We start from the raw sequence: 25,320 nt of genomic DNA on the forward strand, positions 1-25,320 counted from the left end.
ATGAGTCACTCCACATGGATGGGAAGCCACATTCCATGCAGGTTGAAACATGCATCATTGCATGAGATACTGTAAAGTTAAAAAAACCTACTGTTCCTAAGCCAGAGTTTAAAAAAAAAAAAAAAAAGGCAAAATAGAAGAGTCCATACAATGAATGCACTAGAAATACACTGCTCTCACACACATGCATTTTGTGAACTGAACAGTTAAAGCCAGGGTGCCACAAAGGAATCAGAAGTTACACTTCCAAAGTAACTAGTAAGAGCTTCTAGCTGGGCACCAAAACTTCGGAATGCCTGTATCAGCAGAAAGAGTACTGCTAACATGTGAGTTCTCCTCCTCCTAAGCAAAGCCACTGAGCTTCTTAATAGTATTTATGGTTTCTAATGAAAATAAAAGAAAATGTAATACTAGAAACTACCCTTAGAGACAAGGATTTATGATACTCCTCACCACCTCTAGTTTCTGTTCAAGATCAATGAAGTACTTAGCCATCTCAAAATACTCAGGCAGGCACAAAAATAACCCAAACAAACCCCCCAAAACCCCCAAAATACACAACTTCCCCCCCCTCTTCTCCCCACCGAATAGGTCTGTGTAAGCCAAGAATTTTTTCTATGGAAGTTTCCACTTCATTAAAAAAAACAAAAACAAAACAAAAAAAAACTACAGCAAAACACCACCACTCTGCCCCCCCCCAATCACACAAATTAATAAAAAAACAAAACCCAACCAAAACCTCAACCCAAAAATCAGGCAGAAGTAATAAACTCAGAATTTTTTGGCTAAGAAAGGTCAATTTTTCTATAAAAATACACACAAGTTCTCCACCATGGATAAGAACACCATAACATACATGTACCAGCCAGGCATAACATTAAGGTGCAGCCACTGGTGCACCAAAACTAAGCCCCTCTCCTCATTACCAGTTCTCCTCCTCAATCTAAACCACAACCCAGAATTCTCTCCTGTCTACAAGCAAGTGAGCCTACCAGATGCCCCATCCTTTCAAATCTTCAGGCAAAGTTTCCATGGTTACTGTTATTATGCCCTGCCTGAAATATTTTGAGATTATATTTTATAGTAATAGTAGTGTAACATCAAACTAGCTTCCATTCTGCTTACAGATGTTTTCATTAAGCTACGGCAGTCAAAGCTATCAAAGAAAACACCTTTTGGAGTTGAATTCCATACTGTGCTTCAATGATTTTAGTGTAACAAAGCCCTATAAAAGAATACTTCAGAAATTAAATGAGTAAAAAAGGCTACAACTTCAGAAAATATGATCATATACACACATAAGATGACTAGAATTAAGGAACTGCATAGTTAAGACCCCTAAAAAGATCCACAGCTTTGCCTACCTCATACCCTCGCTCCACACAATTCAGCCACATGTGTAGTGGAAATACAGTCTGTGCTGCAGTTCCTTGGACATTTGGCTCAAAAGAGAAAGAAAAAGACCAAACAAAACCAACCAAACAAACCCCCCAAACCTCACATTAATAAAAAAGGCAGTGGGCTAAGTCTGGCTGATAGAGAAAGAAATGCTAAAATAGCTATTTGCCATGCGTATATAAGGGGAAAGCAGTTTTTAAGCATGTTCAGTGTCCAAATTACTATTTCCACTTCCCCAGTTGTACCATGGTGCTGCTCTGTACCTTCACGCAGTGCTACTTCTGGATTTTTTCACACAGGATTATGTGGGGCAGTGTAGACATGCTCGAATATGTTGCTCATGTTAGAACTGCCACTTCTGCCTGCTCCTTATTGCATGCTCCAGCAAAGGAATGCCAGAGGCAACACCTTCTTGCAGTTACTAAAAAGTTTACTGATGCATCAGCCTAAAGCAATACTCTCTTCTTGAAGACACAGACCATGACAGCTAGCGAGAAATCTGAAGACAATCCCAAAAGGGCACCTCTGAATAAGATGGTTGCCCCTTCTGCCCGAGGCATTATCTTTATGAAACCAGACTCAGACTACTCTGGGATTTAGTCTGCTTCCAAATTTGGCTTGTCCAGTCAGCTGTGGAATGCTGATGTTGCCTACCAGCTCGGGAAGCAATATAGAGAGACACACATGCCTTTCTGAGTAGTTGGTGGGTTTTGGTTGTTGTTGTTTTGTTATTAAAAAAAAAAAAGTCATCTTGTATGATTAAGAGAAATATTTAGTCCACAGACGGAACTTTACAATCCAAACACACATGCTGGTGCTGGAGGGAGGCTGAGGAGGGAGAGAATGGACAGTTATGTGCAATATGGTCATTTCCGCAGTTGAATACGCTGCGCACAGGCAGCACTCAAGTGTTAACTAAATACCAGCTCAGCCAAACAATGGAAGGCTTTCAATCCAAGAGTAGCACGGCTAATGTAAATAAATCCATTTCTACTGGCAGCTAGTGGGGTGAGGGAAGAAGTAGTCTCACTGCACTCAATCTGCAGAAGTCGTCTATACCTGAAACAAGCATTTTCCTCTCCTCCTTTCTCCCCTTTTCTAAACAAAGAAGTTGTTTCATTCTTTTTTAAAAAAGTCAACTGCTGTAGTGGTAACATAAGCTTAACACAGGCTATTCAAAAAGTTAGCTTGGCAACAGACAGTGGCCATTAAAACTGAGAGAAGATCAGTGTCTCGGTGGAAATAAAATAAAAGCAGCATGCATGACAGCATTAAATAGAACCGTTAAAAACCCCATTGAATAGCTTCTCTTGATAAACTACGAATCTGACAATGAACTGCAGTACAGACACTGTCCTTGGGAAATGAGTGTCATTTAAGAGGGAGAAGGAAGGAAGGAAGGAAGGGAGAAAGTGTTGATATCATAAACAGCAGTGTGTGAAACTAACTTAATGAAAGAATGACCTTAAAAGGAAAAAATGAATTGAATGCTCGTAACTAATACACACCATTACATACAACTGTGTTTGTCAGCATTTCTGTAACCACAAAATTGAGGAACTTCTAACTGTGCAAAAAAAACTGGAATGAAACTTGGCAAACAGAATCTTGGCCTGGAAAACTCCAGAAAGGCTTGGGTTTTTATTTGGAAGAAAGTTATTCTGTGTGTGTAAAACCAATGGAAAGAGCCAAATTAACCAATAACAGAAAAGCAAGCACAAGATCAATTAACATACATACTTAAAAAAAAGTAGATTACAACTTTCACAAAAATCTCAAGACAGTTTCTTTAAAAAGCAGGTAAGTCATGTCGAAGCGTATGGAGTTTCTCTGCATGTATTCAGAAGTGTTAACAACTGTGAAGGAAGTCCACCAGTGTCTTAAGATGAAAAAGGTACACAAGCTATACCCAGAATTTTATTATTTCTCAGTAACATGCTCATTTTTCTAAATTCTGTCATCACTATTTCAGATTATCTCACTACCTTTACAAGAATCCTTAACAGGAAGTAAGGGGTATTTGCTTGGACTTTAAAGAATAACCAAGTAAAACAAAGGCTGTGTATTGTCAGCAAAACTAAACACCTTTGTTTTCCTTCAAAAACATACAACTAAAATCAACTGCATCCACCACAACTGGAAAAGTAGGGAATTTAGGGTGAAGATTCTGAGTGTTCAAGGATGTGTCATTCCTCCTGCTCTTTTCTGTTAGGTTCAGTAACATGTAAGTTAGGGGCTTGCTTTTTATACTACCATAAATAAACTTTCATGTGCGGCAATCTCTGAGGTGAACAGAAGCTTCACTTTTTCCTCCAAACATGGAGGGCAATAATTGACTAGGGTTTTTTAGTAAGAGAGATTGTTATCCGATAACTGACTTCAGAATCTGGAGCCTTCAGAGTCTCAAACATGACCAGATTTATGTACCCAGAGCAGCCAGACCTCAAAATGGCAAAAGCTTGCATGTTTTGGTCCTTATGATCTAATTGAATCACTGTATGCTAATATTGCTTCACCAGAGATCCCAGGCAGTTCTCCAGAAAGCATTGTTCTCCTTTTTTCTGCCTTCATTCACAGGAATAAAACTACAGAATTTCAGTATTTTGAGGAAGATGACAAAATCAGAGACATAAAGTATATTAAACTCTTCCCCTCATCTGTATTACTTGTATCTTTTTAGGACTTAAGGCTTACCTCTGTCATTATAGCGATTAAACAGTAGCAAATGACAACAAATGACAAAGAAAAACCCTATTTGTTTGAATGTTTCACATCCTCTTCCAGCTGTATCCAAAGTTTGTTTTGGTCTTATTACAGACCTGTTCCCAAACATTCTCCCTGTCATAGGCTCGCCCTCACTACAGAACTGCAAGTCAGCAGGCACAAGATTCTCCTATTCTCCTCTCTGCTTGAATCATCTAGGTGTTACTGTAATGTAAGTAATAAATGAGATCTAACAGACAGTAAAATAGTTTTGCAGGAAAAGCACACACATACCCACCCCCCATTTAACAAGATTAAAAAAAGAAGAGCAAGTAGAGAATACAAAGTAAAGAGCAACTGTTTAACAACCACAAGCAAGCTAGCTAAACCACTTGATCATTTTCCTCCTTCTCTAATCTCTACATTCCACAGTCAGAGTCCATTATTCAGCTTGTTTAGAAATAGTACCTTGTAGGATGGAGTACAGACTGTGAGAGAGAACACTGCTCAGCTAAATCCAGCAAAACACAAAGGAGTATGTTCCATCAGATAACCGGACAGAGAAGATTCAAATACAGTCAGACATGGCATGGGAAGATGACCTTTAGGCCAAATGAAGGAACAGGAGCTGTTCCCAAAATGAAGCACACACCAAAGTCAGTATAACACAAAGAACACAGACAGCAGAGAATGTCACCTCAGAAAAATAAGCTGAGTGTAAAGGTTGGTAATTCCTTCTTAAGAGTAAATCCATTTTCACACCTTAGTGTCTATGCAAAATCAGTCACATACCAATACTGCAGACTTACAACACATTTCTTATGTACATTTCTGTGCTGCAATTCTTGTATTGCATTAAAAAAGCTGAGTAACATCAGCCACACATCTGTTCTCTCATCCAGTAATATACATGCACTCACTCCCCTTCTCTTCCCTAGCAAAGCTCCATGAATTTTTAATTTTAGCAAAGCTAAAAGAGCTGAAATTAAAGAAAAGTACAGCAACACGAAAGTAGGCCTTTCTTCTGACAGGAAAAGTGGGAGATCCAAAATGCTCCTGCAGAAGCACAGTCCTGCCTCAAATCAGTAAAGTTTTTGCCTTTAATAGGTACAAGATGAATAAAAATTATCACATAAAGCTAACTGAATGCAACCGCACACACAACTTTGGCCTCACCAAGCTGGTTCCACCAGTTTCCCATGGACTGACATTTCAAAGACTAATTCTCTTGTCTTACAATATGGTTGAACTAACATTTCATATGTTCTCCCAGTAAATGCACTAAGAGGATCTCTCCCTTGTACTCAGTCACCAATAATTATTTTGTAAATTTTATTTTCTTTTTTAAAACCAAAAATGGTATCTCTTAACTCGTTATTTTAATTCCCTCCTCACTGAAATGAAGCATAAAGGTGATTAGGGCAAGGCTTATATATATGATCACAGACCTATCTCCTTAAGAAAGCATGCTACAAAAGCCCATGAAATCAGAGCTTCTTTTGAACAACAAATTACTATCTTATACTTTTTAAATTTGCACTGTAAGGACAATACTTTGCACTTCAAATTCTTGCTTTAGAAAGACCAGTGTGTTAGAGAATTTCAAAGCTTACAAAAAAACTTAAACATCATGAGGCTACTGAAGTAGGCAGTATTCCCATTCCTTGATACAGGAAAAAATAAGGGCAAGAGAGGTCAATCAACAGACCAATACAACACTGTGAAACAAAACCAGGTTTCCTGACTTCTTGTTTACTGCATAAAGCTACTTATATTCTTGAAAAGTATAAACATGAATACCACCACTGCTTCTGGGAGCAAGCAACATCCCACAGAGAAAAGGGACAGTACCTAGCTTAAAGTGCCGGACCAGAACCAAAGCAGGGCTAGTGTGGGAATGCTAGTAGGTATGCGTTGCAGCACAAATTAGTAGGCTGCAACAAAGCTTTTACCATGGGTCAGATTCTACCATCCAGGCTGTTTCTCCTTCCTCCAGAAGACAGACCACACTACTCCCACTCCTCCACCACCCAACCACCTCTCCCACCCTCCTCAGTGCTATTTAAGCACTTAGCAGGAACGAGCTACAGCAGCACATCGTCCATGTCAATCAACCCACTGCCTTCGAGGCAAGGCCACAGCTGCATGTTATCAATGCTAATCAACGCACTGCCTTCATTCCTCTACAGGTATGGAAGTTTAATCTTCCAATCAGAAAAAACCCATGCATACCATCTGCAATGGACAGTGTGATTTTAACAAATGAAGGTTTGAGAAAACTACTAAATCAAGACAGGAAACACTTAACAGATGAAACACCATAGCCCTGTCTGAGAACAGCAAAGAATTAAAAGCTGAACTACTAACAATACACATTTTTATTATACAATTTGAACCTCAATGCTCCAAAACTCAGTTGTGTATCTGATCAACAGATCTGGGGATGCTAGAAGAAAGTGAAAAATCTTCCATTGTGTCATTGAAAAAACCTTCAAATATTCAGTTTGTACATCAGTGGACTAACCTGAATACACCCCACTACAGGAAGGATACCAGCCTAAACATAGAAAAAGCTAAGCTAAATCGTCTGTCCCAAGAGGGGCTGACAAGGCCAGACATAAAGTAGGACTGCAAATGAGAGATGGAATATGTAAATCTGAAACAGAAGCTAAGTGAGTTAATTCCGCAACAAGGACAAGACATAAAAGGTGGGAAAAACAGACTACAGCACCTTTTTCACATACTTAAATATTAGGCAGTATCTGGCAGACTTGCACACTTACTTAAGTATTTCTAGACTACCTATTAGTTGGTGCTCACACCAGCAACAGAAAAGATTACTTGCTTTATAGTAAAAAATATCTAGCAATAAATTCACTGATTTACATCTTTTGCAACTTTAGTGCAGCACTTCTGTCTTTAAAAGGGAAAAAGAAAACAAAGAAAAAAGCATCAACTGGCTGCAAGTAGCAACCACAAAAAAGTAGTCCATACGCAGAGAAGTGCACTCAGCAGAAATACCATTTAAGCCATAAGCATGACTAAAGCCTTAATCATTGTCACCATCTCTCTTTGCCCGAAGTCAAAAAGGCTTATTTGCAACTACTCCCTCTTTTCTTCAGTGGCCCCCTATTAGAAAGGCAGAGGAGACTACCTTAGATGTTTCTAAAAATAAAGTAGTAATTTGATTTTGATAAACCTGTGGCTAAGTTCAGAGATCTATTTATGGTTACGATGAGGAAAACAAAGCCAAAAACCACCCCAAAAAATACCATTCCCCCAGATGCCACTACCACTCAAAAGTTCCTTCAACACATCCCAAAGATTTCCAGAAAAGAATAATTCAAACCCTACGAACTTATGCAACAATCAGCTCACTTTCCATGACATTAAAAGGGACTTTTAAGAAATAATGGAAAACAAATAGAGGAAAAAAATATCCAAGTTTAGGTTCTGTGTTATTTGAGGCACATATGCCAAAACAGATGAGGATGGTACATGTGTGGGATGAGTTGTATTTCCTGAACTGTGAAAGAAGAGAGTTACTTGAACTATTTGAGGTGGTGTGCTTGATCCATACTGGTGAGTGCCTAAATAGCACTTAAAATTCGTTATACTGTAACCTAGCTAAATTAATTACTTTAAGCAGTATAAAGTTAGCCAAGACTCACAGTACATGGTTCAGCTGGGAAGGGAAAGAAATGAAAAAGTAGTTGCCAAGATCCACACATTTTTCCTGCATTCATTAATACAGTGCTCTGCTTAGAGTAGGACTGACAAAGGTCTCTGAACAGAAGCATGCAGCACACTTCTATTGCACTGAAGTAATTTAAACAGACAGTTGCCAATTCAGTGATGTAGAGGACTCCTTCATCTGCGGGGGCTTTGACAATCCCAAAGTACATGCATTAGAAGCGATTAGAATCACAAGCTTTTTTCCTTTATGTGCAGGGTCAAAATGCAAAACAAAGAAAAACCTTAAATCTCCACATACTATTCCTGCCATTCCACTCCTGTAGCCATCATGTAATATCTTATTAAAAACCTGTAAGGAAAAAAAAACATTACAACCAAAGATGCCACTTTGAGAAAATTCCCAATCCACCAGTCCTAGCCTCTAAAGAGGCTCAAGAACCTCGCTGAGCTCATTGTCAAAAACAAACCCTTGTGGTTACTTTCCTGGATTAATATCTCCTGCAACACAGTCAACAATACTGGATCCCCTCATGTGCACTTCCAGAAGCTCAGTATTTCAGCCAACACACCAGATATTGTGGTAACACAGTTAAAACTAGCAACAGCTACCTTTCAGAGTGAGCTCAGGAAGGTAAACTGGAAAGTATAAAACTCAGCATGTGCATCACCATTTCACAGAAAATAAATGCTGTCTCTGTTCTTCTGGTATGGCCTTTAAGGATCAAACACCTTGAAGGTATGAGCCTGGAAACTAAAACTGGCAGCTGTTGGAGATCTGAATCTATGGACTTGGACTCAGTTACAATCCTGGTTTTATGACCTTAGAATACCTTCCACCTCACCACACAGTTTTCTAAAGTCCTCTCTATGCAACAGGCTATAAATATCACCTGTGGTACAGACAGAGCTGCAAATACTCATCTCCCTTTCCTTTGCACTCCCACCCATTAACAAAAACCCCAACAAAATAAACCATGCCTCTATTCACAGTTAATACTAGCCCTCTTTTGCAAAGATGGTCTATTACACAAGCACCCAACCAAACTCTGAAGAACTGTTCTCAAACTGCCTGTAGTTCTGGCAGCTACCACTTCTATTTCAAAACTGACAAAGGACTAGTGAACCTCAAACCTAGCTTTTCCAACTACATGTCACATGCCAGTCTAACATAAACCACATAAACAACTACAAGACTCCTACTCCTTAGACTAGAGATACTCCACACCCCTCTGTAGAAAGAATTAGTGTAGTATATACAGTGTTTTCCTCTTGTCATCGGGCCACCACTGATCCAGAAATAAGAAGGTAATACTCATCAGGTCTTTAAAAGACTGTGAACAAGCGAATGAAACAAGTGAAACTATATATAAAGACAAAGCAATCAGGAGCCAAGAACTGTACAGAAGTACTAAGTAACTGTGATTTTTCAATAGATTTGGACCAGAAGTTATGCATCCAGTACATTGTTTTAATAGTTGGATTGTGTTTTCTTGCAGCACAACTAAGCTGAACACCTAGTAATTAGCACTCAGCAGAAAAAGCTCTGTTCATGACAAAGACTTGAGGGAACATACTGTCAGTTGGAGACCAGCAGCACAGTACAGCCACATCCTTCAAAGCTCTTCACATGTTGGCAAGATCAACATACCCTGACATTCATAGACATGCTAAGAGTTGTCCTCCCTCAAGAACCCCCTGAATCTAATTGGTCTATTACAGGGAAGAAATCTCCATCTCTATATTTTGCTCACTATTTAATAAGCTAATCAGTAGGTGAGTCAATAATATCTAACAACAGGTATTCTTCATCCACAGCTTGGGAGTTTGCTTCCTCTGAATTCTCAGTGCAGGAGGCAAATCTGACTTAGTCCATTAAGAGAGTCTTCTTGACTGGTGTTTTTTGAGACACAAATATTCATTTAATGTGAACTAAAGATGTTTGCTTAAAAGGACTCTGAGCTGCAGTTACTCCTCAGAGAAAGAAATCAAAGTTGAATTAACGTTCCTGTTTGGCTTTGTCAGTAAAGCATTGATGAAAAACACTGAAATTGACACTCCTTTAACTTGGGCTTATTATGACTTGTATGATCAAGTTAGCTTTTAAAATATGCTATAAAATTTACAGTCACCAAGGAATACCAAGTTTGCTCTGGTTGTCAAGGATTTTTTTTAACTCATCATTGGGCTTTTTGAGTACATTGACCAACTACGCAGACAGCACAGGCCTCCTGAACTTTCAGAAGAATTTTAAAAAGGTCTGTTGCATGTAATCATTTCTACTTCACTCAGAGCTTGAATTCAATACTTAAGTTGTGGGGACTAAAGTGTTCCCAGCACTCAACACTCAAGACCAGTGTCCTGTTGTTGTACTGCATGAACATAAAAAGTGAAGTGTCAGGCAGAAACACTGCTTATAGTTTATTCCCATGGAACAGGCAGCTTTGGAAGGTAAAACACCCCCAACTTTGGTTATGTTTCACCTCTTCTACTTTGTAAAAAGCCACCAGGAATGCTTCCAAGGAACATGCCGATGAGACAAAAAAAGGGGAAGGAAGGTTAGTGTAGCAAAAGAAGCTGAAGCAAGTAAAACAGTAATGCCACAAACTGCTGAACATACCTAGTAGTTCACTGTTCCTCAAATAAGAAAGGTCTTGCTTCCTTTTTATCTCCTGTTCTCAGCCCTACAGGCCTCCCTCGCCTCCATCACCTGTGCTATTCACTGGGCCCTCCCTGAACGTAGTTCAACTTGCTAGGCTATAAGCAAGCTACCAAGCTTTTCCAGGTTAGTTTTCCGACTTCGAGCATGATGAGTTGGCTTAAAAACCACAGGTCAACCACAGAATTAGTGCAATGAACATAGCAAGAATGAGGGCCTGGGAGCTTTTAAATAAGCCCTCCCAAGCTCACAAACATTCCTTGAGATACGTATTTCTGATACTGACCCACGACTTAGCATTTTAATCTTTGAGCTGGACACACAAATGGATCCCACTGTGTAAAAAGCACAGGCTCAACACTCCCATCACAAGCAGAAAACACTTCTCTGAATAGCCTTTCTGTAGTATGAAAACTAGTTTAAAAGTACGTGATGGTCATTAATAGAACAGGCCAGCAATCACTTTGATCTCAAAAACCTTTAGATTAGTTGATGTAAGTGGAGGGGAGCGGGAACACAGGAAAATAAATAATTAAGGGGATCATGATCATATTTTCTTAGGGAAAAAGCAGCCTTCTGATTTCAGTAAAACGCAGATGGGGCTGTGTAGAAAAGGGGAAGAAGGCAGAACATGAGTACCTAAAAGTAACTGGAGTCACATAGTCATCGCTTGAAATATATATGTAAACTGACTTACTGAGTTGCCCCCAGCAATTCTGTAACAACACATATTTGCAATACTTACTTTATTGTAAACAGTTTAAGATGCAGACTTGCCTTTTTTTGATTTTCTTAAAGGCACAGTTTCCAGACCCCATCTAGTGGTGCGAGTGCCTTACAACAGCCTCATTAATAAAGACCACATTTAAGCTTTTCAATGCACTGTTTTTTAAAAAAGAAACAATACAGGGTTGGTTTCAGTTTAACGTCCACCTGAAAGAATGTCAGTAGTCACACCTGCTAAAAACATAAAACAAGATTTCCAGAATTACTAGTTAACTTGTAATCCTGCTGGACTTATATCAATTCTACTTTAACAGTTCTTCATACACTGTCTTTGAGGAACCAGCCCACCACATTCAGATCTAATTAGTATACTAGGAAAGAAGGGGGGAATATCAATTGCTGCACTGAATCTGAGACAGAATAAATATCAAGCTGTGAATGAACTTTGGGAAAAAGCAAAAAGAATTCGCCTCTATATCCTGACTCAGTCAGCAAGACTAATCAAATTATGACTATCTGAAGTGAGCTAAACTTTTCACAATTCAGAGCTATGCAACTGTCTCTAAATTTCCCCATGTATGCCAGGAAATGCTGGCTTTTCAATTACCTTCTTCACTGTAGTAGCCAAGCATGAAGCACTCCCAGCTTCCCATCAGAAAGTTAACCAATTTCACAGTATATGAAAATTACTCATAACCAGGACTTTTTTTCCTAACCCTAAAAATACTTTCTTTTTAATTTGTAGATGTGTTTAGTGTTGCCTGACTAAAAGAAGTGGATAAAACAAACTCTTCTGGCTGGAGGCATGTAACAGTAAGCTACAAGATAAATCCTCCTACAACTCAACTGGAGAAGAGCCATGCATTCTGGAGAAAAATATTCGGGTGTAAAAATCCTCAAATTTTCCAGCTAAATAAATAGATTCAGGTCATTTGTTTCTGACAAGCAGTGGAATCTATATCTGAATTCTCCAATCTACAAGGATATCACTACTCCATTCAAAATTTTGAAAATTTAGAGCTATTAGTTTAAAACTGCACAATTAGCCGTACTCCACTGACTGCCATCCAAGTTTAGAAGTTAACAGCAAATCAACCCTTTTCTGACAGTGCATCATCAAGCTGAAAAAAAGTTAAATAAAAGCTATACCTCACCTGAGGAGCCTCTGCTGATTAAAACTGGAAATTCAGCATCAACCCTGATCCCCGTCAAATGAGTAAAGGCCAGCTGAACCCTGTGAATTTACCAAACCTCACCTATATCTGTAAAGAGTATTACTGCACTAGTGCTGCTGGCCTTAATATGCATTATGTGAAAGTACTGCTAGCTACAGTACTGCTATTGACCACAAACAGCTGGTCTTCCGAATTCCAAGCTTTTAATTTACTTTCTGGATTTCGCAGGGGAGCAGCAACAGGATCCTCCAGAACACTCTCCAGTTATGAAGCAAATCAAGAAGTAGTGGCTGCACCAGTTTAACTCTGCCTCCATCTAAGAACTGACAGAGAACACGACAGTAGTTGGGGGAAATGAGTTTTACATGAAGTATTTTATTAGCAGCAAATTGTTAACTGCATGTAATCATTTCACCTTTCCCATACCGCAGGAGTGCTGCAGCCCTGCTTAACTCACTGTAAGTTATTTTGGCAATCTACAGCAAACATCTACACTTCTTTCTACCCATTCAACCCCTCATCAAAACTCCACTACCACACAACATGACAGAACAGCTAAATCTAGTAATTTCTGCTAGCACCACAGTGATAGGACTGAAATAACTCCCACGATGGCCACAGTATTATGAAGGATTCCATCAATACTGAAGGAAAGGAGGAATTTCCCTTTATAGATCATGGCATAAAATAAAATCCCTCACAAGTGAGCTTCATATGCAGCAATGGAAATATAGTAGGTTAAGGAAGGAATAGTATGTAACTACAGTACAAAACTGCTGTATCTGTCTGTGCTATTCAACAATCCCAGCAAGTTAATACTTCCATATTGTGCCCCGCAAAAGGCTCTATTCCCTCATCCTTCCTACACCTCAGGCAGTGTTAAATTTTCTTGGATACTGATGACAGCGTAAGAGAGAGCTACAAACCTGTAGAGAAGCAAGGATTTCCACCCCTACCAGATATTTTGACAATGAGAAAAGTAGCCCTTCTTTTCTGTACTAGTGTTATGACATGCAAGTTACACCAGCAGCTTCCTGTTTATCCCTAGATTATGGAGAATTTCAGGGCTGTTTAATCCATTCTGTCTATAAAACTCATCAGCCAAATGCTTTTGGCACACATCTTACCTGCAACTACAGTTTCTGTTCTTTATTATTAATAAGAATATGGAAAATATACACAAACTGTCTCACATACCAGCTTCAGTTCTACGTAAAGTCTATCACAGGTACTTACAGCATTACATGGATTACTTCATCCTTAGAAAAAAAAAATAATCATTTTTCCTGGTAAATTCACAGTGTATTTTCATCAAAAGAGACTATAAAAAACTAAAAAAACCCACAGATGAAAATCTAAATTCTGGCTTCCAATTCCTCACTGAGGTGAGGTATATCTTAACTAATCTACAAATGAATAAAATTGTTTCCTCATAAGACAAAGTGAATTGGCCCCAAATACATTAAAATTCGAGTTCCATATTTCTAGATTAGCTTACTAGATCTGCAGAGACCAGTGGGAGTTTTGGCAAATGCTCCATTATTTTAATAAAGACTAAAAATCCTAATTTATTAAAATATGAGGGACTGGCTTTGGCAGGCCACTCGCAGGACACAGTTCATTCTGAAAGAGACCTCTTCCCTGAGAGTTTCCTGGGAACAAACTAGTGGCAGCAGAGTGCTTTAGGCCATTTTCTTGCCTTCAACCAAGCAAACCCTTCTTGTCATATTTTGGGCACATCCCTGATCAAGCAAAGGAGGAAAGCTGATGGCTGTCCCAGAAAAGAAGCAGCTGAAAGCAGACTTATCATCTGCATTTTTTAAGTTACACCTTGCTCAGCCTCAAGTCTGAGGTTCTACATCTCAGCCAACAGCATTTAGTCTACAGGGAGCAGCCTGTTTCCTACTATGCCCTTTCCTGTTTCTGAGTCCTCTGGGAGGAGTGGGCTGCAGGCAGGAAGCATGTGCCTATTTCACGCAACACATCACACCTAGCAGGTGCAAATGCTTTAAATTCAGTGCTTAAGGGAATAGCTGCATGGTATACACAGTGCACGTCCAGCTGCACAGCATGGGTGTTGCACATGTTCCCCTGCGCAGCAAAAGTGGTGTTACCTGTCCACCTCAGAATTTCAGCACTGGAATTCCGATGTACGATGTTTAACTATCAACATTTAGGTTTTTAATTGGAAAAATTTACTTTGATCAGATTAGGACCAGAAAGAGGTAGCTCTTGTCCACCAGATATAAGCATATGAGCTTCCACTCATTTAACTTATTCAAGGCCTTCAAGATGACCCAGAGGTTATAACATAAGGAACCATTTCCCCACTCCTTCCATCATTCAAAAAAAGACTGTAGAATTGACTGTAGAATTGAGATTTGTCAAAGGTTATTAAGTCTTTCATACAGGCACTAAACCTGGAGAAATACAACTTACTTGCTCAGAAGCATACCAATTAAATTCTGTTATAGCTATATTATATCTGGCATTAGGAAGAACAATACCACAATACAGCTAAAAATGTGTGTCCTTAAATGTGTGAGCACAGACTGTTATCCCGTACACACACAGTAGCTCCCAACAAGCTCACAGCAAGCACTCTTCCTTAACCTTGTGGTTAAGACTGAAGAAGGCAAAAAAGCATCTAGACCTGAGACCTTTTGAGTTTCCTTGATCTGATAGCTGCTACTACCCCATGCAATAAATCATCAACACTTTTATATGTAAGACTAAGAAACTTTTGGAGATCGATGTTTTAATGAGTATAGCTAAAAATAAGGAAAAGGAATGATTTCCACTATTAGAAAGAAGCTGTCAAAAATTTGTAAGAGGAGAATCCCTTACTCAAGTAATCTGCTCCTGCATTTATCAGGGTCAATGCCTGCATCCTTAGTGATACTTAGAACAGAATCATACAATTACAGAATTGTTTCAGTTGGAAAAGACCTTTAAGATCACAGAGTCCAGCCGTTAACCTAACACTGCCAAGTCCACAACTAAACCATGTCCCTAAGCACAACATCTACAGCCCTTTTAAAATGCCTCCAGGGATGGTGACTCAACCACTCCCCTGGGCAGCCTGTTCCAATGCTGGACAACCCTTTCAGTGAAGACATTTTTTCCTAATATCCAATCTAAACCTCCCTTGGTGCAACTTGAGGCCGTTTCCTCTCATCCTATTGCTTGTTACTTGACAGAGGAGACCAACACTCACCTCACTACAACCTCCTTGCAGGCAGTTGTAGAGACTGATAAGGTCTCCCCTGAGACTCCTTTTCTCCAGGCTAACCAACTCCAGTTCCCTCAGCAGCTCCTCACTGGACTTGCTCCCTAGACCCTTCACAGCAGCTTTGCCGCCCTTCTCTGGATACTTCCTCTCTCTATTCCTGTTAGCCTTGTACAATCTTTCCAGCTACATGGGGTGATACCATTCCAGTTTGCTACCCAAATGAAAGACTTCCTCTAAATTTTGCTTCAATGTAGAATTTCCATATATATAAGCTATACCACTCTACCAACATCATTCCTTCTATATTCATATTCTGAGAATAAACGTGAAGAGATAAATGTTTTGGTTTAACTCCCTTTCGAAAACAACACAAACTCAACCTGCAGAAATTCTTAAATCACAAAATTGAGGTAGAAGCTGAAAAACAAAGGATCCTGCAAAACCAGTATGGGGTCAGCTGGCTTGGCCAGAGGAAGGCAGCTTTGTCCATATTAGTTCACAAGGGAAAATCAGTCACAAACTGAAGTTAAAATGACAGAAATTTTATGGGGAAAAAAGAACGTGTTTTGGAAGAGCAAAATAACCCTAGCATCTTGTATTTCTCTCCCTCTATACAGCAAATGCTGAAGTCATTGTGATGTTAGAAAGTTACTTACTAAGACCTAGGCATAGAGTTTGACAGGGATACAAGAAGATAAGCTTAGGCAACTCTCGATCTCCCTTCCAGTTACATTTTATCAAACCTAAATTTAACAGCAGACTGTACAACAGCTGCCAACAAGGGCTCTGGCAAACTTTACAAACATGAGCAAGCTCTAAAGCCGCCAACACCAGCAAGCAAATTCTGATTTAAGCTTAAAAATGAAAATCAATTCAAACCATTAATATTTACAGTTTAAGAACAATAAACCCTTCTGAAACCATAATTTGGTTGCTATTTAATGGATGTCTAAACATCTTACAATATTTTTAGGCCAGTTATAATTAATGTCATATGAGACTGCTTTTTCTGTCTGTATAGTACAAACCCAAGAAGAATTTTTAGTGATATGCATTTCTAGATTTGCCAAGAAATTCACCAATAAGGGGAGAGTCTAATGTATGCTGCAGAACATTTGAAATAGCTGAGGCTACTGCACTGTAAAAGAAGTACTACCTTTTTCCCCTCTTTTCACTTTTTTGAAATTATCCTTTCTATGCTTACACTCATAACTGAAAACATGTAAACATAAAATTTGGAGGGAGGTGAGAAACACTTGAGGTGCTCAATTTTTTTCTGATTATTCTTGTTAAAAAAAAATACTTTCAAAATCTGAAAAACTGAAAAATACTTTAAAAAAAGCTTAAACTCTCATGCATGCCAAACTCTAGTGCCAGACACTGCATACAACCACTTTATAACCCAGCCTAACTACACTTCATGCTGCAAACTTATTCTTTTCATTTGTTTAAAGTCCTAACGCAAATCTGGAACCACGTTATGCAGCCAAACTGATTATTCAGGTGTCTATATTATCCAGGAAGTCATATAAACTCTTAAGCACCGAGTAAAAAGCTGCCTTGACCACAATCTCTAGTCAGCCACTGAAAACTGAGCTGGATAGAAAAAACAAACTGTAAAACAGGCAGTGCCCACTATGGCTTCTTCCAGTATAAGCAAGCCAGTGCTAAACACAATGGTAAAAACTTGACACAACAATCTGAGTTAATCTGCAGTGGTGAGGCCAGGCAGTCTTCTAGAAAAATCACTTACCTTAACACTGAAGATCTAGCCCCATTTTAAATCAAAATAAATCATATGTATGAAGAATAATGTTAACTATGCATAATAACTTCATTCAGCATTGCTAACACTGCTGTTAATTTTGTTCTGCATCTTTTCTTAATATCATATGTTCTGACTTAAAAAAAGAGTGGCATGCCACCACCTCTCAAGGGAAAGAAATAGCACAACATAAGACAAGGACAGCCAGATCATACCTCTGAGGTTTACGAATATCCCAGAGTCCCACACCTTCCTTAGAGTTGGCAGTAGCCAGTAATCTGGGTTCTACTGGATTAAACATCACACTGTGAAAGGCTGATGGATAGTGTGCCAAGCAGAAGGGCTCTGTTGAAAAAGTTGAGATTTCAGACATAAGAACAAACAATGCATACAACTGTTTGATGCAATGAGTTTGGCAGCTTAGCATGGAAACAGCCTATCAAGATCTGAAGATATGGAGGCATGTTCAAACCACTTCTCAAGCAAACACATCCAAAGCAATATAAAGCCTGAGGTTTAAAAATCCACCCACATGTGCCTTCACTTTGTCTAAATATGGAAAAGGACACATACTGGATTTCAAGACACCATTTTGCTTACGGAAGGTTATCTAAGTTTAAAACTAGCCACTCAAAGACAAAGTATTTTAATCTTCTTAAGGTTCTCAACCAAACAGACATATTTTGAGCCAGGGACTATGCCAGACTTCTCCATTCACTGCTTGCTTTGATGCAACCACTGTGCTGCTCACATGCTTGGGTGACTCTGTAACTGCCCTCCACAAGCACCTCCAAATGTACTTCATTTTCTTTCCTCATATCCGTCATTAAGACGGATAAAACACGGTTGAACAAATAACCCTCCCAAATTCCCAATACCTTCTGAAACTACTGTCCATCAAACAGCTAAGACACAATTAATGTTTACTTGTCCTGCACCATTTGTATCCTCCCCTTAGGATGTATTACAAGGTTTTTGACACAGGGACTTTCCTTTTTAGCAGTGATGAAAACAAAGGTCTCTGACCATGGCTGAAGTTCCCTGGTGCTATTAATTGTCATAGGAGGCAGAGGTAAAACGAAGAACAGGCACAAACTTTTGTTCTGCCAGCCTGCCCAAATGCTTTCGAGATTGCTGTTGGTCTGCTGGCAGCTCCAAACAAGGTTTAACACCAAAACTGACCTTCTACATTTGCATTATAAAATCAGATCCCTGCTGGGACAGAAAAGGCTGTGGTATTAAAATGGCAGCCCCCACTGAGGAGCAATGGCCTGCATTAGCTGAATGGAAAGGCAAAATATCATCAGATTACTAAATAAATAAAGGAATTATTTCTTTATTTAAAATAAAGTTTTAATTTGTGTATATTTGTTTAGTCAAATCATTGCCACTAATTACTGATGTTTTCCTTCACACCTTTATTATAAATAACCTGGCCTGGTACCACAGTTTTTTCCAAGATATCAAAATTTGCCCTTCAGCCTGTCAAAGACAGATGACAGGAGCTAAACTAATGAGGCATTAGGTCACTTTAATGAAAAGCAGGGAGATTACTACTTTGTTGTTCTTTATATTCATTCACAATTGTAGCTTGTATCCACTGGAGTATGAAAATGTTTCTCAACACCATCTCTTCACAAAAATTAAAAATGCATTTATAAAAAATACTGCATAAATGACTTGGCAGTGAAAGATGGGGAGAAACAGAACAGGAATGAAACAATTTTTCCAGCCTCTTTTAATGCACTATTTTAAACTAGGATGTTATTTGCAAGATTTTAGTGAGCTGTCCACTCAGGGTAATTAACTATACTCACGCTAGCAGGCACAGTGACTATTCCCATGAAAACACCATTGCAGACAAGGGGATTATGCCACTGACAAGCATTATATTGTAGCAAACATTGGCAGGGTTCACATATAAATGCTGACTCAGGACTCCTATATAAGAATGCAAAAGCCATTTATTTAAAATTCAGAGAGCTAAGACACTACTCCAAAAAAGCCACGAATGTACCACAGCCAGCACTTCTTCACTTCACTGGTGCAGCCTTCTCATTCAAAGTCTCAGCAACAGTAAAAGTAGTAGCAAGGTTTAACTACAACAAAGAAGGGCAAACCTCATTTCATACAACTTCAGAAACTCAGATCAGATTGGACATTAACTTATGATACTGAGCGGCTTCACACAGATGCATTTAAGCATCCAGTCCCACCAATTGTTGACATCCATTACCAGCAACAGGTAGTTCTAGTAAAGACAGATTTTTATGGTATAGAGTTCAGGATAAGGCAATAAAGCAGCATTTCACCATTTCCAATTTGGAAGCCATATTCAGTGTCTAGTCTCATCACTTGGACATTATGAAAACAGAAAAATAGGGATGAAGTGACTTGGATTTATCAAAGGTAAATTAGTCACATCAGACTAATGTGATTGCCTTCTTTGATAAAGTAACAGACCTCTTATACAGGGGAAAAGTTGTAGAACTAATGAGGACTAAATTCACATGTGGTATAGTATCAAGTTTAGCTACAGGCAGTTGCAAAGGGAGTTGCACAGGGTGAGAAACTGGCTGAAGTGAAGACAACAGTTCATTGTGCTAGTAAGGGACTTCTGAGTAAGAGACAAGGTATTAACAAGTTCCTCAAAGACAGAGAAGAGACATCATAAATATTTTTATTAAAGTCCGTGATACACATACACTGTGTGCACTGTTTTTCAAAATGTTTTAATAAAATTACCAGATGGGAAAGAGATAAGGGGTATCACAATTGCACAAGAGAATCAGAATTCACAGTAAGAATCAGACCAGTGAAAACTGAATGCAGTGCTAATATGCTGAATTTTCATTTATACAAAGGCATGTATAAATATGCCTGGGGTAGGGAGAGCATCAATAAGCAATCTACTCTGAGTATTCTGGTGAGACTTATCAAGAGAGACCTAATTCTGGTTACTCACATTCAATAAAGCCCTCATGATACCAGTGGCTCTAAAAGACTCCTATGAGACTATAAAGTATGTCTTGTTTCAGCTTTCATTTCCTCAACAAAAAGGGACAGAATCACAGTCTAGAAAAGTTACCAAATTCACTAGGTATGGAAAAAGCTAAATCAGTTAAACTGCAACTTTCACCCAACAACGAATGTGTACAAATTGCCACAAAATACATAAGCTGGATTTTAGTGCCATAACCAATATTCCTGTAAGACAAATAGAAATTATGAATTGAGGCAACTGCATTTAATTAGCTGACAAAAAAAAAAGTTTATTTTAGCTATGAAGGAAAGAAACCCGATTCTGTACTCCTGCAGATTGCTCAGTTTTAAATTCTTAGCTTTGTGGTCTTTAGGATAGTGTAAACTCACAATTTCATTTACAGAAGTATTATTTAAGTATTCGTATACAGAAATTCAATTACTGAAGTATTCCCCTCCAAATTTATGTAACTACAGTTATAAACTGAGATTCTCCAGCCTTAAAACTGCAGCTGTAAAAACACAGATTACAGTGTTTTGAGAAGCTGCAGGTTTGTTATATAAATCAACAGTATTCAGTTCTGGTTTAGAAAACAAAATTGAAGTAATCGTTTAACTTCCCTGTTACCACATAAGGGCTCTAAGTTTCCATACAACCAGAAAACATTTGCATAAGAACAATTCTCAGTGTCACGGGGAAGTATATAAATAGTTTTGGAAAACTATTCAAATCAAAGTAACAGCTTTCTAAACATCCAGAATTTCTTATCCCAGGCTATAGACAAAACCAAAGAAAATCCACATTTCTCATTGATTTCAAGTTTAGCAAGATGCTTTCATTGAAGAAACATGTCCTCCACTGCTTCTTTACTCAAGTTAAAACTTACTCATACAAAGTTCTATCCTAGCCTATGCTATATGGTGGTACTTTACGAAGTCATTTAAGACGGTAACACTGAACTGTAAATATCAGGTCTTGCCTATCACAAGCCTCAAGAATTATGCCTCTGTCTCACCCTTCTCCAATGCTCCCTGTCTCAATTGTCCCAGATAAATGTAACTTTTCCCTTCCCTGCCTTGCATAAACTCTTCCTAAATCAATGATCTTTTCCATCTAGAGATCTCACCTCCGTGGGAAGACTCTCGGATGTCCCAAATAAGAACCCGGCCATCATCTGATGAACTGGCAAAGATGTTGTCATTTACTGGGCTCACTGAAAGTCCATACACTGCATCTTCATGGACAAACACATCCAAGGTCTCAGTGCTGGAAGAGAGACACACAATATTATTGTTCTTCCTTCTTTTGTTGTTGTTTTAAAAAGCAAAGTATTCACAGCTTTATCTACCTAGTAAAACTTAGTGACAAGGTATATGTAACTTCATAAAAAGACTCTTCTGTTTAATTGGAGTAAAAAACAAACAAAACACCCATGCAGAGTGACCAAGATGTCATGCTATGAGGAAAAAAAACCACCTCAGATAAAAACCCACACATTAAAAACTCCAGATACTGCAAAATGCTATGGAAATCATGTTGTAACAGATTAAGCTTAGGAGAAAGTAATGGGAAAGGGAAAGAAATCTTGGGACCTGTGGACTACATTTTTATTACTAAATGTAAAATGGAAAACAAGACAGAAGTTCATTCTTTAATACAGGCTTCTGTATCATCCAAAAGTTCAGCTGAAGCTCACAAAAGAGCTATTTTCCAGCTGGCTTTTTTAGTAAGTTTTCTTGGTTCTCCAGGATAGACCAGACCTATATTTTTCCCATGTAGAAAAAGCAGCAAATAACAACAAAATAAAAATAAGTCCCCTTCAAGTACCTACATTTCAGCCATTCTGCAGCTACAAAAAAGAAAAAGCCAATTCTCTGGTTCTTTTCCTAACTTTTTAGATCATTTAGAAAAGAGGAAAGAGTGGCATGGAGAGGCCAAAAGCTAAAATACTAAGATAGAAAATTCTGGGATTGTTTCACTTTGGCAAAAGACCTTTATTTCTTTAGAGAATATACTTTGTATACAATTCCTATACCTCATGAAAACTCCACCAAAGAGTTCCTACATAAAATCGGTGTTTTGCTTACATCGCAATTGATGTTCACAGTGACAGTTCTACAAATTCTGTCTCCTGGATCATTAACAGAAAGGCCAAAAAAGCAGTAATGGAAAAAGCCATTTAAAAGTATGAAAAGGCAGTTCATGTCACCATTCAAGAAGACAAAGTAACTTTCTATAGAAATCAATCAGAATTCAATGCGTCAGACTTTCTTTCAGAAGATCACACAAATATCCTTATAGGAATGAAATCTGTATGCATTACAACTGAACTTAGCACACCTAAAAAAATCCCTGATAACAAAAGCACATTAAAAATACATACACATCAAAAAGACTTGTTAAAAAACTTAAGTAAAACAGCAGGAAAAGATGTATTATATAGAAAAATTGTCAATTACAAAGATCTTGTAGAAGCTTAAAAATTTAGAACATAGTAAGGACCATCATCTGAAATTTTGACATTTCCACATTTATTTAAAACAACAACAAAACACCAAACAAAAAACATTCCCAAAAATGAACACCCCAACCCCCCAAAAAAGCACAAAACCCACCCCTCCAAAAAAAAAAAAATCAACCCCTCAGAAAGTCAAACCACCACAACAAAAAAACCCACCAACAAACATCAAACAAAATAGTATTCCTGAGAAAGCATTAGAAGAGTTAGACAAAGTTACTTTTGCCTAGCTCTCATGTACAATTTAAACAAGTATATATAAGGTATGACAGAAGGCAGATACACACTGATCAGTTCAATGCAAAACGCTTTGGACAAATCTAGCAAGAAATATGTCCAAACTATGTTAACAAGGATTCAGGCAACTCTAAAGATTTAAGGTTTTGTATAACTCTGTTCTTACATGTATCTTTTCCTGCTTTTTCTTTATACTTGATTTTCTTGAGTTCATGTTATTTAAACAGTCATTGCTTAAATCTGTAGAAGCTACTAGTACAGACCAAAATTTTAACTTTATAGTCTACTTCAAAAGCAGTAAGCCCAAAAGACATGATATCTAGAGAACTCCAATCTAATACATTACCACTACTGTATTAATTATATTTCAACTAACACATGATGTAGCAACAACAAAGCCTAAGTCCCAACTGCTTTGCAGTTTTAATAAAAAGCAAGTATCAAATAAATATGGTTCACATTAGTGTGGAGAATCAGGTAGCTGCACCCAAAGTTTTAAAAGGCAGCTAGGCAGGCCGGGCACTAGCCATCTTAAATACAAGTCAGGTGAGTATTTTGGAAAACAAACAAACAAACAAAAACCCAACCAAAAAGCCCATACATGCCACAATACTTGTACATGCTTCAGAATAATCTGGTTCTGAATCTACTCAGAACCTACCATACTGCCTGCAGGACAGCGTATGTATTTCATAAACACTCTCTTTCCCAAGGTCAAAACAATGCAGAACCCAAGTGCTGAAAACAAACGGGGTGACAGGGCATGCTTCATTCCAGATATTAATTTATAAAATAAAAAGCATGTTTCAGGATTAAATAACTGTACTTTTCTACCAGACCATTAATAATAACAAAAAGTGCCTCCAGTGAGTTGACCCTAAGGGAGCTCTTGAAGCAGTGGAACCACAAACTGTGTATTTACCTTTCAACATCATGGAGTATAACTTGCTCATCATTGCCTAAAAAGAGAAATATGAACACTTAACATCATGTTGTAGTGATTAAAAAGCATTATAGTGAGGAAAAAAACCCAGCCTTTTTAAAATAAATTTTCTATTTCAAAACCAAAACTGAAGCAGAGAGAAGACCAGTTCAGTTGCCAAGTGGTCAGCCCTCTGCTCCATTATGTGAAAGGCTCCATGTAACATTTCCAGTCATGATCAAATGCACCAATCCATTCCAACTGCTACTGCTCAACAAATAATTTTACTTAACTGTGTTAATGATTATTCTTTGTTTAGTTTGAGCTTTTGGGCCATCTGCAGTGAAAAGAATATTATATGAAGCAGCAGAACACCTTTAACTCTCATGCAAATACACTTTCTTCCTGCGCAGAGGATCGTCCATAAAAAGGTAACAGAAGGTAAAAAGAGATGCCATAAGCAAAATGCACTGGCCTCCCAGCTCAAATGCCACCAGTTCACACTGTCAGCGTTCAGGGTTTTGCAACCATTGAGAAGGCATGACCGTGTAAGCCAGTATAATTTCTTTTGTAGTAACAAAAACCAAAGCAAGTAACCAGATGATCACTTATCTTTGACCACATCCATTGAATACAATGGAAACTAAATGCATGCATGCAGACTAAGAGGGTCATAGCTACCGAGTAACTCCACTGGTTCATGCCGTGTTTTTTCAAGCTATAGCAACAGAGTATGTTTTTAGTCTCTCCACTGAATATTAATTTAATTAAGTTGGCAGCCTCTCTTTAGATATATTTAAGGAAATGCACATTTATATTTAATCCAGAATAAAAAACCAGAAAGGCCACAAAGTCCTATTTTTATGTTCAGTATGTCTTTGTAGTTGCGGTATCAAGTTGTGAAGCTTTCCTAATGTAGAGGCCCAGAAGCAGGATTTCCTGTTATGATTCTTAAGTGTTCAGTTGACTCAGTTTTCATTTATCCCATACACATTTCAATTGTATTCTGTCCCAACAGAAGAAATATGCAAAAGCTTCTCTTTGACTAATGAGGTGTAAGATTTTTCTACATCCACTTGCTCTTTGCACAGGCTCCTAGATAAATTGTGTCAGCCTCAGATTACTGCAGTAGCTCATCTTTTCCATGGTACGCTAAACAAGTCACTTATGTGTAAGTGTCCTTTGACCATTAATTGCAATGGAAACTGCCCATTATACATTACAGGCAAGGTTTATACCTAGTAAAACTACTCCAGTGCCTGTGTATTTCACCAGTGAAAAATTCAGCCTAGTTTCTCCAGTGACAAAA

General features: G+C 38.3%; 1 protein-coding gene across 4 annotated transcripts in view; it reads right to left on the reverse strand.

Annotated features, from left to right (window-relative positions):
* The window catches only part of DCAF5 (DDB1 and CUL4 associated factor 5), a 77,438-nt gene that overhangs the window by 38,962 nt on the left and 13,156 nt on the right, over nucleotides 1-25,320 (reverse strand). For all 4 annotated transcript variants that reach the window (XM_056344828.1, XM_056344831.1, XM_056344830.1 and 1 more), the window contains exons 3-5: nucleotides 24,012-24,048; nucleotides 21,461-21,600; nucleotides 17,567-17,696 (exon numbers count right to left, since the gene is read on the reverse strand). In XM_056344828.1, coding sequence (XP_056200803.1) covers nucleotides 17,567-17,696; nucleotides 21,461-21,600; nucleotides 24,012-24,048 — 307 coding nt within the window. The remainder of the gene's footprint in view (nucleotides 1-17,566; nucleotides 17,697-21,460; nucleotides 21,601-24,011; nucleotides 24,049-25,320) is intronic.

This window comes from Falco biarmicus, chromosome 7, assembly GCF_023638135.1.
Source record: "Falco biarmicus isolate bFalBia1 chromosome 7, bFalBia1.pri, whole genome shotgun sequence".
Classification (NCBI taxonomy): domain Eukaryota; kingdom Metazoa; phylum Chordata; class Aves; order Falconiformes; family Falconidae; genus Falco; species Falco biarmicus.